The 19,587-nt window shown below is 40.2% G+C and overlaps 1 protein-coding gene across 1 annotated transcript in view; it reads left to right on the forward strand.

Moving 5' to 3' along the window:
• Itga8 (integrin subunit alpha 8) overlaps window positions 1–19,587 on the forward strand; it is a 213,745-nt gene that overhangs the window by 20,258 nt on the left and 173,900 nt on the right. The window contains exon 3 of the mRNA XM_045135108.1: window positions 18,551–18,651. Coding sequence (XP_044991043.1) covers window positions 18,551–18,651 — 101 coding nt within the window. The remainder of the gene's footprint in view (window positions 1–18,550; window positions 18,652–19,587) is intronic.

The following is a 19,587-nucleotide window of genomic DNA, read 5'->3' on the forward strand; positions in this document are numbered from 1 at the left end:
GGGGAGGTAACAACACAGCGAGCATGCACAGCCATCTTACTTCACTATCAAAGAGACCAAGGAGATGTGCTATTCAAGAAGTTGCCATATAATAGTTATAATTTGATGGAAAATAACCAAAGAAGGGAGAAAGAAATAATGATGACTTAAAGAAAGAGTGTGCATTTATAGATCAAATTGGATGAGATCACTAAAGATAGGATCCCTAGTCATGGTAGGAAAGGCAGAGTAAGAAAAAACCAAGAATAGGATGGAGAATTGGCAGTTGGAGGAAGAGAATGGCCTTTGTGCATTTTTCACTCTTTTCTCGGTGAAATAAGAAGCTAGGCTGTCATCTGAGAATGAAGATTCAGAGAAGGGTGGGAGGAGAAGGAAATGTGAACAGTAACGACAGAATGGAAGAATGCATTAGATATCGAAGTCATAAAGGACGAGGTAATTCAAGAGCATGCTTTCTAAATTTATTTGTTAAATGACTGCATCGTTATCTCTGCTCACCTCACACTGTGGCTGGAGGAGTCAAGAATCTCTGCCAGGCAACAATGCCCTTGTGGATGCAAATCATCCAAATGGATGACTGGGGACATAGAAACTTGGAATTCTTCAGGGCCAAGGAACATTAGGAATAGCGCTGGAAGCAAATCAAACTGAACTGTTCTGTTAGATGAATGGTTGGGGCCATTTTTCCTACATATTTAACATGCAACAGGAGGTAATGTAAATATGCTCTCCAGTGGTACTGGGAAGTGACTTTACACAGCCTTCATCCTGAAACCCAATCATGCCCTGCATTTGAAAGCATTCCTTTGAGGTCATATTGAAGACATTTATGTCAGTTAGTTGGTTTCCTGAGATTCCCATACTGAGAGGTTTTCGTTACTTCTGGAAACAAATAAATGATTGGGCACTAAATAGAAGCATGCTGTGCCCTTGACAATCCAAAGGTGACACCTAAGCCATATTGGGAGTTCTCATTTTCTAAGGTGGCCCTACAACCAAAATATGTGATCCCAAGAAATTCTTACAAGAGTAAGCAAATATAGAAATGAGAGTATGAGCAAATACATGGTCTACATGAAAATTACTGTGGTTGTGAATGAAAAGACTAGTTATGGAATGATAAGAGTTCGAGATGCCTGGTTTTTCACTAGCTCTGGCATAGAGAATGGATCTATAGGTGGCAAACTTTCAGAGAGAGACATCAGCCAGGAAGGGATGACAGCCACTGAGGCTGGAAAGCACAGTGGGCACCACGAGGGAAGTGGCAGTGAGGCATGGACAGAAGCAATTAGAAGGAAGAATTAACACAAGTGTGACTGGATAGAATTTACCAAATTGATGGCTGCTAAAGATGTCTTCCGGGATCTGGCTTAGTTAATGAGGAGACAACATATCACATAAAACAGACATACTCCCTGACCTTGCAATATTTTGAGTCTGGAAGATCAATACTGGGCAGCTGTACTCTAAGTGCCCTAAAGACAAAAATGAAGAAGGCGGGCTGGAGAGATGGCTTAGTGGGTAAGGCACTTGCTTCAAAGACCAAGGATTCATGTTTGACTCTGCAGATCCCACATAAGCCACACATACAAAGGTGAGGCAAGCACAAGGTTGCACATGCCCACTAGGTGCCATGAGCAGCTGGAGTTCAACTTCAGTAGCTGAGGTCCTGGTTCGCCAATTCTCTCTCTCTTTCTTTCTCTCTCACTCAAAAAATTTAAAATGTAAAAGAATATATTAAAAATAAAGAAGGCTTTAGGAATGCAAAACAAGGGCTCCATGCTTGACTGAAGTGGGTGTTTTTCATGGGTCAGGGTAAGCTTAAATAAGAAGAGACAATGCAGGTCAGATCTGAACAGTGATACGTTTGTGTGTGTGTGTACATACATATGTCTGTATCTTTGATTGGCAGCTAGCAAAGAAATCTGTTTCAACTGTTTGCATGTTCTGAAGTGAGTTGTAGACGCAAAGTCAAAGCTGCTGGTCTCTGTCAGTACAACCCGGCTCTGCCTTTCTGACTCTTGGGTCACAATGAAGTTGTCTTCAATCTGGTCTGCTGCAGATGATCTCTGATCTCCCTCTGGAGAGGCACTTGCATGAATTCTTCGTTTCTAATTTCTGGCTTCTGTGGGTGCACCATAGAAATTCGCAGGGTTCCTACCCCTAAAATTACGTACAATATCCCAACAAAACTCCATATGTATTTCCAGAACAAACTTGACATAAAAACTCTAGTTACATATGAAAAATATTTGAATAATAATGTATGATGTAGAAGACTCATTCATTTTTTGGTGATTGAAAAAACCTAAAACATGCTGGCTACTACTGCTGGTTATTCAAAACAAGAAGTTGGAAATGTGATCCTTATTGTAGGAATGATGCTGTGGACATTGAAATGATTATAGAAGAACATTTATATTCTCATCCAAAGCAGGCAAACTATTTAATTGGAAAATTGTAATATAATCTATGCTGTTGTTAACCTGGACCCATACATATGAGCAGCATTATTTAAAGATGAAAAGTATATGTTTGTATCAGGCTTCTTTGTTGCTAAGCCATCTCTCCAGCCCCTTATATTTGGTTTGTTTAAAGGAAAAACATTTCAATAGTCATAGTGATAGTGATGTTAAGAAATGATTTTTAAAAATTCACAATTTCTAAAAAGAATAGCTTCTCTACTTTTAAATGCTAAATAGCTGAATGAGTTTACTAAACTTTATTGCAAGTATGTTCAGAGAGTCAGATTCTAGTGCCCTTTTACTTGCTATGTTATATAAATTTTATATAAGTTTGCTACATTGTAACACATTGAAAATTAAAATAATAGCCTGAAAGTTTCAATTTGTAAAAAGAAGTTAAAGACAGGATATTGAGACAGTATCCTAATATATAGCTGAGGTTGTCCTCAGACTTATGTCCCTCCTGCCTCTGCATCCCAAATATGAGAATTTCAGATGTATGCTATCATGCCCAGCTTGAGTCCTTCATTTTGTGTGTGTGTGTGTGTGTGTGTGTGTGTGTGTGTGTGTGTGTGTGTGTGTGGTTTGCATGGCTGTGGTTTGTATGCAGGTATTCATTGGAAACAAAAAGGACAGTAATTTCTCAAAAGAAATGTTTAACAAATGTCTATGCAATGGTGCAGCTCTGTGTGGGACAGGAGAGAAATATCTGTGCAAAGGGAGCTCCATAGCTGGAGGTCAGCTGGGAGTTGGCCTTTTCAGGTGTGGAGCATGAGGTGTGTAGTCACAATCTATTAGGTAAGACATGAAAATTATTTATGTGGTGTGTGCTTTTGCACATTCATGCAAGATCTATTTGCATATAGCATGCATATGTTAGTTATTGATCTCAGTTACAAGGGATGTCATCTCATGAGAATAGCACATCTCTTGAACATCATAGGGAGATGAAATAGCGTGATTAGCTGGGTGTGGCGGTGCACACCTTTAATCCTAGTACTCAGAAGGAAGAGGTAGAGTAGGACCACTCTGAGTTAGAGCCCACTCTGAGACTACATGGTTAGTTCCACGTCAGCCTGGGCTAGAGGGAGACCTTACCTCAAAAACATAAAAATAATGTTTAATGTTTCCTTAAGTACTTGAAAATTCACAAGACAATCAAAAGTATGAAGCCTTAGAGGTTCCTTTGAAGTCTTGGGTGTGCGTGAGTGTGTGCATGCATGTGTGTCTGTGTGTGCGTGTGTGTGTATGTGTGTGTGTACATGCACATACATGTAGAGAACAGAATACAATTTCGAGTGTTGTCATCACTACGAGACAGTTTCTTGTACTGTCCTCAATGTCACAAATTAGGCTAGATTGACTGCCCAGTAAGCCCCTGTCTCCTACACCTCTTCAGCATTAGGGTTACAAGCACATGCCACCACCATTAGCCTTTTTAAAATGTACTATTTTAATGTATGATTTTTTATTGACAACTTCTATACTTACAGACAGTAAACCATGATAAGTTCCTCCCCCCCCACTTTCCCCTTCACAAGTCCACTCTCCATCATATCCCTCCTTCTCTCCATTAGTCTCTCTTTTATTTTGATATCATCATCTTTTCTTTCTGTTGTGAGGGTATTTCTAGGCACTGCAAGGTCATGGATATTGAGGCCAATTTCTGTCTGGATACTTGTATTGCAAGGAGTCGTACCCTTCACTTGGCTTTTCCGTTCTTTCTACCATCTCTTCTGCAATGGACCCTGAGCCTTGGAAAGTGTGATAGAGATGTTTCAGTGCTGGACACTCCTCCATCACTTCTTCTCAGCACTGTGTTGCCAAGGCCTTTCGTTTCCCACCAGAAACAGATGGTAAGACCCTATTGCTTAAGACTGCACATGCCTGAGAAGCAAGGTCACTGAGAAATCAAGCTGGGGTTGAACTGAAAACCTTCTTCCTGTAGACCAGCTGACTGAAAGCTGGAAAAAGCTGCACTGCATGCAGCCCTATTGGAGACAGAAGTCATCAGCAATGAAAACAGTGGACACTGGAAGCCTCAAGTTTGGCCACACAGGCCAAATGACCCAACAGTTGCAATAGTGGCAAGTCTGTTCTGGGGGAAACCAGCTGCTCTCTGATTGGGCTGGAGGCCTGCTCTATGGGAGGGAACACATCCCTGGTACTGGAAACCTAATCAAAGTCTATGGCAGGGGAGGTCATGAGCCTTAGGAATGTAATGCCTGCTCTTGTCTGGCTCAATGCATATATTATGCTCACCAAACTGCCCTGTAAGAACTATACTTAATGTTCATATTTATATATCAATGCTACTCTCACTTTTGGTTACAGAAGTTTCTCTTTGCAGATGGCAGTGACCACTGGAATGACTCTTAGTCTTTTTTTGTGTAGGTTCTGGGAATCAGATCTGTGTCCTCATGCTTGTAAGGCAAGCACTTTTTTGACCAAACTATTGCCCCAGTTGTACAGCATCAAGAGTCATTATTTTGGAAGTTTAACTTTCTGTGTCATAAACACCAGCTCATGGGGATGGAAGGATGGCTTAGTAGTTAAGCCTGTGAAGCCTAAGGACCATGTAAGCCAGAAGCACAAGGTGATGCATGTGTCTGGAGTTCATTTGCAATGGCTAGAGGCTCTAGTGTGCCCATTTTATCTCTCTTTTCTCTCTCCCTCCCTCTCCCACTCTTCCTGATGGAAAAATTAAAAAGAAAAACAGATCATGTTCTTTCTTGAGTTCGTTGCTTTTAGACAGGGAATTGACCAGCCACTATTTAATACTGAATTTTACCTATGAGTATACTTTATTCTCACATACAAAATTTCAACTTAAATGAAGCTTTTACAGCATATGTTTGACTATGGTACAGATTATAAGCAAATGTTTAAAGATTTCCCCTGTTCCTGATTAAAACTGTCTGGCCAGCTCCTAGTACAGCTTTTAAAAAGTCCCTAAAGGGAGAAACTTGGAAGTGATGACTGAAAGCTATAGCCAAACTCACTGGTTTTACAGGATGAGGCTGAGAGCTTTATGAATAGTTTTCCAAGATTATCCCATCTGCCAAAATTTTGGTCACACCTGTGTCAGTCTCAGCTCATCCTGCCTCCTGCCTTTCTCCATTCCTCATGTTGGCCTACAGGGCTTTTTTCTTATACCTTCAGATCTTTTTGGATCATAGACATAATAATGCTCAATGTAAATATCTGACACAGAAATAATTAAGAAGAAATATAAGTGAACACTCCTGCCTTCAAAATATCCATTGTTTTGCATCTGCATATTGACATCACAATTTCTCTGCATGTCATTGTTTCTACACACACACAGCATTTAAGTTTAAAACAAAACTGAAATCATTGTAATAAATCTCCAGGACAAAACTTCTGAGTACATGGAAACTTGGGAAATCATTCTATTAACTCTTGCTGGGAGCTTATTGTATGCCAGAACTGTTTTAGGTGTGAGAAATACAGTAAAAAATAGTACATCTCTGTTCATGGGATTTATATATATTATCAAGGGCAGAGACAATACATAACATCATTATAGATCATGACAAGCAATATGAGATAAATTTACATAGCACGGTGGGAGAGTGAATGGCAAAGAGTAGACTGTCTTGGTAGCCTTTGAAATGCAACTTGAGTCAATGAGGAGTCAGCTGTAGGGAACATCATAAGAAGAACGTTCCAGGCCATAGGGAGTCTGAAAATGCTGGATGTGCTCAAAGGACGGACCACCAGTGTGTCTATAGCTTAATGAAGATGACAGTGCCAGGGAGGGGGAAGTAGTAAGAGCCGCATATGTTGCCCCTCTTGGCCATGTGGGAATTTTACTGCACGTGTAGAATTATACATATTTAGTAAAGAGATTGAGTGGTCAGTAAATGGTTGCTTTTGTTTGATTGTGAAATTTCCCCACACAAACGTGTGTGTTTAAACACTTGGCCCATAGTTGGTGATACTGTTTTGGGAGGTTGTAGATGTTTTGGAGGTAGGACCTGGCTGTAAGAAGGTGGTGGCTGTAGGTAATTCTTTGGAACTATAGTTCAGCCCTTGTTCTGGTCCAGGTCTCTCCTCAATGGTTTGTCACTAGGATGTGACCAGCCACATCACTCTCCCTCTGGCATGAGCTGAGCCCCTTCCGCTGCCATGTCTTCCCACCATAATATCCCTAAATGCCTTGAAACTGTGAGCCAGAATTAACCTTTCCTCTATTAACCTGCTTCTGTTGGTTATTTGGCTATAGTAATGAGAAAAGTAACTAATACAATGGTGTTAGGACAAATAGTTTTTCATGCTGAAACAAGCAAGATGTGTCCACCACAAGAATAAATTTCATGTGGCTAACAGTCCCCATAAAGTTAAAAGACTATAAACTTTTCAAATCAACCAGATTATCTGACAAAATGGATATTTTCTATGACCCAGCAATTTTTTTTTTCCTGGTCTCTTCCAGACAGAATCACTTGTGCAATTCAGACGAAGATGGACATAAGGATGCTCAGAGCTCATGTTTAGAGTACTAGCAAAATGAAAAAAAAAATGCTGTGGTTTTTATACAAAAGTGAACTGGATACATAAAACTTACATGTTTATACATTGGGATATGTACTATGCAGGAGTCAAAAAGAATGAACTAGATCTGTCTTCTGCCAACCTACTCAGTCACCTATCTTTCCACCTAATCCATCCACCCATCTATGTTTCTATATACCTATGTAGTTTTGTATCTAGCTAGCCAGTTAGCTAGCTAGTTAGCTATATATGGGCATCTGCCACAGATATAAAATTGAATGGAAAACAAAACACAGTCTATTACATATGGATGATGTAATGCCTGATATCAGTTAAAAGGAACACACAAAAGAATAATCTATCAGATGTTGGCAAGCTACAACTAGATTAAGTCCATCTGTTTTTGTCCTGCCTGTAAGCTAAGAGTAACTTTTACGTTTTTAAATCGCCAGATAAAAATTAAAGAAAATATTTCATGACACATGAAAGTTATATGACATTCACATATCTGTGTGCATAAATAAAGATTTTTGGTGCCCTGCCAAACTCATTCTTTTCTATATTGCCTGTACTTTGCACTCACTAGAAGTGCACAGTTGAGTAGTTGTGACAAAGACTAAAAAAAGTTGCAAGCTTAAAACATATATTATCTGGTCCTTGGCAAAAAAAATGTATAGAACTCTGCTACATATTACCCATAAAATTATTATTATTAGTAGTAGTAGTATTTTTTTTTAAGATAGGGTTTCACTCTAGTCCAGGCTGACCTGCAATTCACTATGTAGTCTCAGGGTAGCCTCGAACTCACAGTGCTCCTCCTCCTCTGCCTCCTGAGTACTGGGATTAATGGCATGTACCACCACGCGCAGCTTAGAATTATTTTTAATTATCCAGAAGTACACACATATAATTCATGATCAGCCTGTAGAGGAGCAGAAATGGGGATGGCTATAAAAGAGGATACCATATGTGTGAGTGTGAAAAGAATCTACACCTTGATCCCCAGAATCCACATAAACCAAGCTGGCAATAGTGGCATGTGCCTATAATGCTAGCACTGAGACAGGTGAAGCCTCGAGGCTCACTGGCTAGACATCAAGCCAATTTGGTGAGGTCCAGGCTAATGAGAGACCTTGTCTCAAAAAAAAAAAAAAAAAAAAAAAAAAGGGACAGTGTCCCTGAAGAACACGTGAAGTTGTGAAGTTGTGCTGCTCTGACATCCATATACATATGCACATATATACACTCACACACATACACACATGCTCACACACACACACACACACACACACACTTTGAGTGTCATAACTAAGGAGGGAATTCATAAAAGGCAGAGAGACAGACCTAGAAGAAGGACTGGGAATGAAGGCCAAAAATACTGTTAAGAGGGATGATGGAATTTGGAGGTTCAGGAAGTACAAGCACACCAATGGTACAACTGTCCAGAGGACATTTGACAGCTGCTGATCTAGGATCACATCTGCCACCTCTGGTGCCTACAACAGGCCTGCCTACAGCTGCCACCAGCGAGTAACAGGTTCTCTCTCCTTCCTCCAATCAAATCTCTAGCAAGCTTCTCATTCATGTAGTATCTTACTCATAAGAACTTCTAGAAATATGTTTTCCAGGACTCTAGTTCTCATTATACAGAGGAGGACATTGAAAGGTATAATTAGTACTGAGTAATGATCGATATTGTCTGAGCATAGCTTTTGGTTAAGGTCAGATCAAAGTAAATCAAAGCCATCTTTTATTCACAGAAGGCTCACTGAGTGCCAGTTCGTCATAGATAGCACTACATACACTCTGCATTGAGCTATTGAGCATGAGAAAATATTGTTCTAAAAAGGAAGGTGAGAAATTAGGGGAAGATCTCCTTCAGTGCCAACCCAAATGCTTTACCTATCTGACTAGGAAATTGCAGTGTTTGATTCTTTTCAGTACTAGGATTCAGTTCATGATGTTCTCCAGTTCCAGTTCCATCCATTTTTCTGCAAGTGACATGATTTTTTTTTCTTCTTTACTAATGAATAAAATTCCACTGTGCATATATGCCATACTTTGTCTATCCATTCTTCTACTGATGGACATCTGGGCTACTTCTGTGTCCTGGCTATTGTGAACAGTGTAGCTATAGACATGGATGGGCATGTCTCTGTGCTATGCTGATTCTGAATCTTTGGGTGTATGCCCAATATGGATGGATCATATGGTGCTGGTTTTAGTTCTTTGAAGAAAATCCGTAGTGACTTCCATAATGGCTACACTAGTTTACATCACCATCAACAGTGTACTAGGGCTCCTCTTTCCCATATCCTAGATTGACTTGGGTGAGAAGGTCTCTCAATGGAGTTCTAATGTGCATTTCCTTGATGGCTAAGAACATTGAATATTTTTTCAAATACTTATTTATAATTCATATTTTGAGAGCAGTCTGTTCAATTTATTATCCCAGTTATATTTGTTTTTCGTTAACATACAATTTTTAAAAATAAATGATTTGTGGCCAGTTGTGGTGGTGCACATTGATAGAATATTGTTCAAGAGGTGAAGGCAGGAGGATCAGGAATTCAAGGCCAGCCTGGGCTACACATTTTCCTACTAGCTTTGTGATCCTCACACACACAATAAGCCTCACCACACTAACCTAAACACTACCACCCCCCCCACCAAATTGTAGACTTTAAGGAACAACAAAAGGGTGATACACCTTGATCAAAACTCAAGTTGGTGAGTTTTCCTTGGCTGGGTCTGGGCTGACTTGACCAGGCCCAGGCCCAGACCCAATGGGGAACCCCCAGAGCTTACTCTCCACACGGATCCTCTACCCACTCCAGCTCCCCACATGGCAGGGGCTCCTAGAACTTTCCTTTCTCTCTTTTCTTTCGACAGTTTTTCCAGACCCCTCACATGGAATCTCTAGCCACATGGGTGCTTTCCTTGGCTCTGTACTTCCCTCAATAAATATAACAATCAAATAATAATAATAAACTCAGCTTAGTAAATTAAGACCAGAGATCATAGAATTCCTCTCTGGTATGCTCCTTGGATTGAGTATGGAGTTAAGGACAACTATTTATTGCTACTCTTCATCCAAATAATAGTTGTCAAAATAACCACACTAAACTCTCTGTGAAGTTATGATCCACTTCAACCTGTTGGAGAAGAAAAGATTCTTCAGAAGAATCTTATTATTTGGTCTGACAAGACAATCTCCAGCTTGGAAGAGGCATCCTGAAGCCCCCATTTCCAGTTTCCTTCCTCACAGAAGTGTGCTATTCTTAAATTCTTTGGGGGTAACAGTGTTTGAATCATTGAGTTGCTAATCTCTTTTTCGTGACTTCTTAGTAGGTTAGAAATTTCAAGTGACCATAGTGCTTTCTCCTTGAGCTTACTCAAAACCACACTGACAGTCTCATGAGTCATCACCGGCTTATTCCTGAGTGCCACAAATCACCAATAACAACCTGTCAGTTCACGTGTCTGTGAGGACCTTCCCAACTTTTTGTTGTATGGTAAATCTCCAAGTTTCTCAGGAAGAGATTTTTAAAAAATTATTTATTTATTTGAGAGAGAGAGAATGGGTGTGTCAGGGCCTTGAGCCACTGCAAACAAACTCCAGATTCATGCACCCCCTTGTGCATCTGGCTAACATGGGTCCTGGGGAATCAAACCTGGGTCCTTTGGCTTTACAAGTAAACGCCTTAAGTGCTAAGCCATCCCTCCAGCCCACGAAGAGATATTTTTAAGTCATGGACCTTCAATCAGATTGTGGGATCTCTGCCGTGAGTTCCCAGTTTACAAAGGACCATCAGGGTTTGGAAGGTGGCTCAGCAGTTAAGAGGTACTTGCTTGCAGAGCCTGCTGACTCCAGGCTCAATTCCCAAGCCACTCATGTATGCTGGATGCAAAAAGTGCTACAGGTGTCTTGTGCTGATGCACAATGGCAAGAGGCCCTGGTGGGCTTACAGCACACACATGCATGCACATATACATGCACACACACACACACACACACACACACAGATGCTGACTAAAAGAACCATCAGTGCTCACCTTTATGGTATAATATCAGTGACTTCTGACCTGAAAGGAGTAGCTGGGAGAGGTGTCAGCCTCACTTTAGAGAAGAAATTAAAACCCCCAGATATTAACTGTCAACACATTACTGGGTTAAGAGCCTTTGGCTCTGAGTTCCAAGATTCTCCAAACTTTCTAGACATAAATAGCAGTGTTAATCAACTCCACTTAAGGATTAAAGCCATCAAATACTCCAATTCTTTGTCAGTTGTGTGCATTTGGTATGAGGGTTTCCACAAAAATTGTCTTTTCAAAAAGTCCCAAAATATCAAAGCATAAGATTATTTTTAAGAAGGGAAGTCATGATTTTCTACTAGAACCCAAATTTAAGTGTGTGATTTATGCTATGTAGCATAGTGATACTTCAGATTTTCCCAAGATTGAATATATTAATTTATTTTTTCAAAAGCCTGTAATCATAAGTAAACTCAGATGAAGGATTAACTATATGTTTATTTTGGCTTCAACTACTGGGAATTAAAAATTTATTTTGTTATGTATTTATTAGAGAGGCAAGAAAGAAATATAAAATACCTACAAAAGGAAACATGCAAATAAGATGGCATAGTACAAATGTCTTTAGTAATTCCTTAGCTAGTACTTACAGAGCTCCTGTTGGGGGAAGGCAGATGAAACCATGTGGGAAGTAAGTTGACTGGGAACCAGAGTGGAAAAGATTCCTGCATTTTTTTTTTAAAGTTAATTTATTAGTTTTCTTTTCAGCAAATACAGGCAGTTTGGTACCATTGTTTAAGCTCATCCATGATCTACCCCCTCCAATTGGACCCTCCTTGTTGATGTAAATGGGTCATGCATTGTGGAGTTAGCCAACAGTTATTGGTATGATAAGTGTCTCTGCATATCATGACCCAACATGTGACTCTGACATTCTTTCCGCCCCCTCTTCCGCAAAATTTCCCTGAGTCATGTTGGGTTCATTTTTAGTCTGCTTCAGTGATGAGGTTTTGGGGGCCTCTGAGGCTCTAGCTCTCTGATTTGGTAGGAGTTGATTTTTCTCTGTGTTGGTCTCCTTCCCCTTTGTGTTGGTATCCAGTTCATCAGGAAAACATCACCCTTGCTTGTTTCGCCAATTGTCCTTAGTTTCAGTTGGGCCCCTTTTGAGGTATGTTGGGGCAGCTCTCTCCTTAGGATCTGTATCTATCTGAAAAAGAGAAGAAGATTCTCCAATGGAGAGTAAGTTAGCCCCCGGAAAATTGAGATAACAATTACTTTTTTGATAGAGAGTCTGATAGGTTTAGGCCCTCTTGTATCCCATGATTGATGGTAGCTTGATATTGGAGGGTGGACTTATGTTTGGGTATGGTTCTGACTTGTTTCCCAGCTACAGCTATGGGTCTTGTACCACTGAGGGGACCAGTTAGCCAAATCAAGAGCAGTTGGTTCCCCACCATGGCTGTGTGCCACTATTGCACTTGTGTGGGCATCACATCAGGTTATTTGTTGCTAATTAGGTTAGATAATGAGTTGCTTGGACAGATATTGGTCATTTCCCCAAGTCACCCATGTAGCACCTTCTGGCACTAGACACGCTGACTGTCTGGGGACTGACTCTCTCCTGGCTTCCAACCATGCCATTCCATTTTATGTGTCAGCTGCATATGGAGTCTTCAGCAATAGGGTATTACCACTGGCCTTTGGTGGGTCATCAAGTACTCTGACAGAAGTCTGTCATTGTTTTGGGAAACCTTGTAGGTTTCTCTGATCAAAAGCTCATTGTGGATGGTAGCCCCAAGCTGGAAGTGGGGGTTACAGGTCAGTGCTCACTAAGAAATGAGGAAAAACATAACTAATATACAAGAGTTAGAGAGGAGAGAGGGGAAAGGGAGAGAGGGAGAGAGGGAAGATGTAGAAGATTTAGGTTAGTCTTGATCTGACCCTCTCCAGTGTCTTGTGGTTCGGGTGTTTCCTGTAAGGGTCTAGTGAAGGTTCAGCCATTTGGTCTGTCTTTTAGGAAGTAGAATTTTATGGTACCATTGCCGTTTGGGTCCAGATTACTGTTTTCCACCCTTTGATGCCCTCCTCGCCCTCCCCATCCATCCTATTGTCTAGTCCATGAGGTGCTTGCTGGGTATGTAAGGTATCTTGGGTAGATTCAGGTTAGGTGTTGTAGATGAGTGAGACTATGTGTCGATTTTTTTTCTGTGATTGGGTAAGTTCACTGAGAATGATTTGTTCCAGGTTCAACCATTTTTCCTCAAATTTCTTTGTGTCATTTTTTTCTTACTGCTGTATAGAATTCCATTGTGTAGATATACCACATTTGTTATCCATTCTTCTAATGATGGACATCTGGGCTGATTCCAGCTTTTAGCTATTACGAATTGAGCTGCTACAAACATGGTTGAGCAAATCTCTCTGGCCTGTGATTTGAAGGTTTTAGGGTAGATGCCCAGTAAGGGTATAACTGGGTCTGTTGGTATTTCTATAGTCAGCTTTTTCAGGGGTTTCCATATTGCTTTCCAAAGTGGTTATACCATCCTGCATTCCCACCAACAGTGAATGAGTGTTCCTGCTTCTCCACATCCTCGCCATCATTTATTTTCATTTGATTTTTTGATGTTGGCTATCCTTATTGGGATAAGGTGGAATATCATAGTTGTTTTAATTTGCATTTCTCTGATGATTAGGGATGATGAACATTTTCTTTAGTGTGTGTTTGCCATTTGTATATCTTCCCCTGTGAATTGCCTGTTCAACTCTGCACCCCATTTTGTGTGTGGTGTATTTGTCTTTTTAGTGTTTAGACTTTTGAGTTCTTTGTAGATTCTAGAGATTAGGCCTCTATCAGTTGGATAACCCGCAAATATTTTCTCCCATTCTGTGGTTATTCTATTGGCTTTGCTTATTATATGCTTGTCTGTAAAGAAACTCTTCAGCTTCATATGATCCCATTGGTTGAGTGACTGTTTAAGAATTTGAGCCACTGGGGTTTTGTTCAGGAAGTCTTTTTCCATTCCTATATCATGGAAAGTACTTCCTAAATTTTCTTCCAGTAGTATTCGAGTTTCTGGTCTTATGTTGAGGTCTTTGACCCATTTGGATTTGAGTGTAGTGCATGGTGAAATGTGTGGATCAAGTTTTAGTTTCATGCATGTGGTTATCCAGTTTGTCCAGCACCATTTGTTGAAGATGCTATCTTTTTTCCAGCCTATATTGTTCGGGCCTTTGTCAAATATCAAGTAGCTATAGTTGCTTGATCCAAAATCTGGGTCCTCAAGTCTATTCCATTGGTCTATACTCCTGTTTTTATGCCAGTACCATGCTGTTTTTATTACTATGGCTTTGTAGTGTAGCTTTAGATCAGGTATGGTCATGCCACCAGAGGTATTTCTTTTGCTGAGGATATGTTTGGATATGCGAGGCCTTCCATTCTTCCATATGAAATTTGAGATCATTTTTTCTATCTCTGTGAAGAATACTGTAGGGATTTTAATTGGAATTGCATTGAATCTATATATTGCCTTTGGTAGGAGTGTCATCTTCACAATGTTAATTCTGCCTATCCAGGAGCATGGGAGGTCTTCCCATCTTCTCAACTCCTCCTCAATTTCTTTTTTGAGAGCTTTTATATTTTCGTTGTATAGATCTTTTACTTCCTTGGTTAATGATATTCCAAGGTATTTTATTTTATTTTTTTGTTGCTATTGAAAATGGGACTATATCCTTTATTTCTTTTTCTGTATCTTTGTCATTTGCATACAGAAATGCTACTGATTTTTGTGCATTGATTTTGTATCCTGCTACTTTGCTATAGGAGTTAATCACCTTCAGGAGTTTTGGGATGGAGTCTCCCGGGTCTCTTACATATACAATCATGTCATCAGAGAATAGAGCTAACTTAACTTCTTCCTTTCCGAATTGTATCCCTTTTATTTCCTTCTCCTGTCTTATTGCTTGAGCTAGGACTTCCAGAACTATATTGAAAAGCAGAGGTGAGAGAGGACATCCCTGTCTTGTTCCTGATCTCAATGGGAATTCCTCCAGTTTCTCTTCATTAAGTATTATTTGGGCCTTTGGAGCTTTGTATATTGCCTTTATTATGTTAAGATGTGAACTGGCCATGCCGATTCTCTCCAATGTTTTGATCATGCAGTGATGTTGTATCTTGTCAAAGGCCTTTTCTGCATCTATTGAAATGATCATGTGGTTTTTATGTTTAAGCTTGTTTATGTGGTGTATTACATTGACAGATTTTCATATGTTGAACCACCCTTGTGTTCCTGGGATAAATCCCACTTGGTCAAGGTGGATAATGCTTTTGATGTGTTGTTGGATTCGGTTTACAAGTATTTTGTTCAGGATCTTTGCATCTATGTTCATTAGGGAAATAGGCCGTTAGTTTTCTTTTCTTAGATTTCTGCCTTTGATTAAGACCTGAGGTGTGCTGTAACTGGGTGGAGTTTCTCGCTGGCTGGCCCCTCTCAGGCTGATATGTGCAAAGGCTGTGCTGGAGCATTATCTGCAGTGGTGTGTGGACCCACGTTACTTAGGGAAGCCCCAGCCCGTGGAGCCCTTTTCACTGCTTGCCCGTGATGGACGCTGAGAAACCTTGTGGTTTTTGAAGAGGGGAGAATCTATATGCTTCCTTCTTGGAAATTATTCAGAACTCTTTAAAGTGGTTATAATGATTTTATTTTCTGTGAGGAACAGAGGAATAAGTTAAGTGCATATTGAAGAGTCCACCTTACATGTAAGGTGCACTTATCTCTGAAATGTAAGGAACTGCTTCTTTCTGTGTTGTGAAATATTATGGTCATGTTTTCATTTTGTATCTAGTAAAAGTCATCTTGCAGCTTATATTGAAAGGGAAACCTCCTGGTGTATGAACAATGGTTCACAAGTATGGTTTAAATTGGCAAGTAAAGACGGTATACATTCATCCTATATAGCATGATGCTTTGGTATACATGAGTACTGTGGAGCAGTTAAAGCAAGCTAATTGATGTACTGTTATCTAGCATCACTGCCTTTTTTTTCTGTTCATAAGACAGTCAAAACTCTCAGCATTGTCCAGTACACAGTACATTAGGGATGACCAAGGTCCCCCTGCTATGCAGCCCCTCGCCAGAACACATTCCCTGTCACTGAAGCTTGTTATCCGCCGACCAGCATCTTCCCACTGACCTCTGGCAACCACCGTCCTAAGACCTCCATGCTTCTTTCTATGAATCCACCTCTTTGAAATTTCCATATACGGGTAACCTGATGCATTGTGTGTCCTTTTTGTGTGTGATTTATGCTGTGTAGCATAGTGATACTTCAGATTTTCCCAAGTCATTGCAAATGATCGGATTTCTTTCTGTTTTTTGGCTAAACACTGTGCCATTGTGTATAAACACACACACACACACACTTTTCTTTATCCTGGGCCTTTCACATTTAAGATAAGCACTCTCCCACTGAGTTATATCCCTAGTCCTCTGTTTTTTTATTTTTATTTTTATTTTTGGTGGTAGAGTCTCTCTCACTCTAGCCCAGACTACTTGGAACATACTCTGTAGTCTCAGGCTGTCCTTGAACTCATGGATCCTTCTACCTCTCTGCTTCCTGAGGACTGGGACTAAAGGTGTGAGCCACCACATCAGGCACCCTCTGATTTTTGTATATTAACTTTGTACACTGCAATTTTAAGAACTTTTATTTTTAATACTTTGTACTTGAACCTCCAATTTCCATATATAAGACTATACCATCAACTAAAAAACAAATAAATAAAGTGGCCATGGTGGGTATCTTTGTCTTATTGCTGTTCTTTTTTTCTTTTTATTTTATTTATTTATTTATTTTTTATTGCTGTTCTTAGATGAAAATATTTCAACATTTCATCATTAAGTATAATGTTAACTATGGGCTGGTGACACATGACCTCTCTTGTGTCGAGGTATGCTCCTTCTATATCTAATTTATTAAGAGATTTAAAATATTTTATTAATTTATCTGCAAACAGAGAAAGAGAGAAAGTGAGAGTGAGTGTGGGTGCACAAGGGCCTCTAACCAGTGCAAATGAATTCTAGATGCATGTATCGCTCTGTATGTGGGTTACGTGGGTACTGGGGAACCAAACACAGGTTGTTAGGCTTTGTAAGAAAGCACTTTAACTGCTGAGCCATCTCCCCAGTCCTTGTTAAGAGTTTTTATCTTGAAAGAATATGCTGCTGAAGGGCTGAAGAGATGACTCAGCAGTTAAGGCACTTGCCTGCGAAGCCTAAGAACTCATGTTCGAATCTCCAGGTCCTATGTAAACAAGATGCACAGCGAGGCAAGTGCGCAATGTCGCACATGTGCACAAGGGAGTGCATGCGTCTAGAGTGCATTTGCAGAGGCTGAGGCCCTGGTGTGCCCATTTCTCTCTCTCTCTCTTTTCCTCTTTCTTTCTCTCAAAATAAATACCAAAAAATAGCCGGACGTGGTGGTGCATGCCTTTAATCCCAGCACTCAGGAGGCAGAGGTAGGAGGATTGCCATGAGTTCAAGGCCACCCTGAGACTCCATAGTGAATTCTAGGTCAGCCTGGGCTAGAGTGAGACCCTACCTTGAAAACCCCCCAATAAATAAATTAATTAATTCATACCAAAAATATGCTGCTGAATATTGTGAAATGCTTTATCAACACACTGAGATGATTACCTGGGTTTCCTTTCTTGTGGTGTATTAGCTTGCCTTTGGTATCACAGTAACTCTGACTATTGGAAGTATTTACTTCTCATCAATTTCTTTTTCTTTTTTTAATATTTTATTTTTTATTTATTCATTTGAGAGAGAGGGAAAGAGGGAGAAAAAGAGAGAGAGAATGGACATGTTAGGGCCTCCAGCTACTGCAAACAAACTCCAGAAACATACACCACCTATGCATCTCTCTTTATGTGGGTCCTGGAGAATTGAACCTGGGTCCTTTGGCTTTGCAGGTAAGCACCTTAACTGCTAAGCCATCTCTCCAGCCCTCCCTTTTTTTTTTTTTTAATTTTTTATTTATTTATTTGAGAGCGACAGACACAGAGAGAAAGACAGATAGAGGGAGAGAGAGAGAATGGGCGCGCCAGGGCTTCCAGCCTCTGTAAACGAACTCCAGACGCGTGCGCCCCCTTGTGCATCTGGCTAACGTGGGACCTGGGGAACCGAGCCTCGAACCGGGGTCCTTAGGCTTCACAGGCAAGCGCTTAACCGCTAAGCCATCTCTCCAGCCCCAGCCCTCTTTTTTTTGACACAGTGTCTCACTCTAGCCCCAGCAAAATGGAATTCATTCTGTAGTGTAGGTTGGCCTCCAGCTCGTAGCAATCCTCCTGCCTCCGCCTCCCAAATGCTTGGATTTAAGCCATGAGCTACCATGCTTGGTTTCCTCTTCAGATTTTTGGAAAAGTTTAAGAAAGATTGGCATTAGTTCTTCTAGTGTTCAAATGTATAAATTTGTCATTATGAGTTTTGATTGATGACCACACTGCAAATTGTAATTCATTTCCTTCTTGTCAGATAACAGGAAGATAAGAGTTAATGGAACCAAAGAACCTATTGAGTTTAAGTCCAATCAATGGTTTGGAGCAACAGTGAAAGCCCATAAGGGGAAAGTTGTGGTGAGTATGATCTGCTTGTGGCCCTAGTTACTTTGTGGTGCAACAAATGTTTTAATTCTTGTATTTAGAAAAATGTTCTATGTAGGGACATGTTAGACTTTCAAAGATAAACTTATTAGCATTTTGAAGAATTTAGTGCTTATAGTAAGAAACTCTGCTTAAAATTAAAAACTATTATTTATTTATTTATTTGAGGGGGGCAGTAGAAGGGAGAAAATGGGATTCCAGGGCCTCCAGCCATTGCAAATGAACTCCAGATACATGTGCCACCATGTGCATCTGGCTTATGTGGCTTCTGGGGAGTCAAACCTGGGTCCTCAGGCTTTGCAGGCAAGTGCATTATCAGCTAAGCCATCTCTCTAGCCCAAGAATCTATTTTTGTGCTCAAGGCTATAGGAATAAATCATGCTTTGTAGATCAGTCAGATATTTCAAAATACTTTAACATGACAAAGCAAGATAGATAAATAAAAGCTACATCTATGGCATCTGGAGTTTGTTGCAGTGACCAGAGGTCCTGGCCTGCCTGTTCTCTCTATCTCTCTCTCTCAAATAAGTAAATAAATTATTTTTAAAAAGCTTTATTTATCTGGGCATGGTGGCACACTCCTTTAATCCCAGCACTTGGGAGGCAGAGGTAGAAGGATCACCATGAGTTCGAGCCCACCCTGAGACTACATAGTAAATTCCAGCCTGGGCTAGAGTGAGACCCTACATCAAAAAAAAAAAAAACAAAAAACAAAAAACAAAAAAAAAAAACAAACAAACAAGCAAACAAACAAAAAGATGTATCTAAAGGGAGAGATATTTAATTCTTAAGGCTTATTTAAAAGGATGCTTAAAGGGCTGGAAAGATGCTTCAACTGTTAGGGCACTTGCCTGTGAAGCTTAAGGACCCAGATTCAAATCTCCAGTACACATAAGCCAGATGCACAAG

The sequence above is a fragment of the Jaculus jaculus genome, chromosome 15, assembly GCF_020740685.1.
Source record: "Jaculus jaculus isolate mJacJac1 chromosome 15, mJacJac1.mat.Y.cur, whole genome shotgun sequence".
Classification (NCBI taxonomy): domain Eukaryota; kingdom Metazoa; phylum Chordata; class Mammalia; order Rodentia; family Dipodidae; genus Jaculus; species Jaculus jaculus.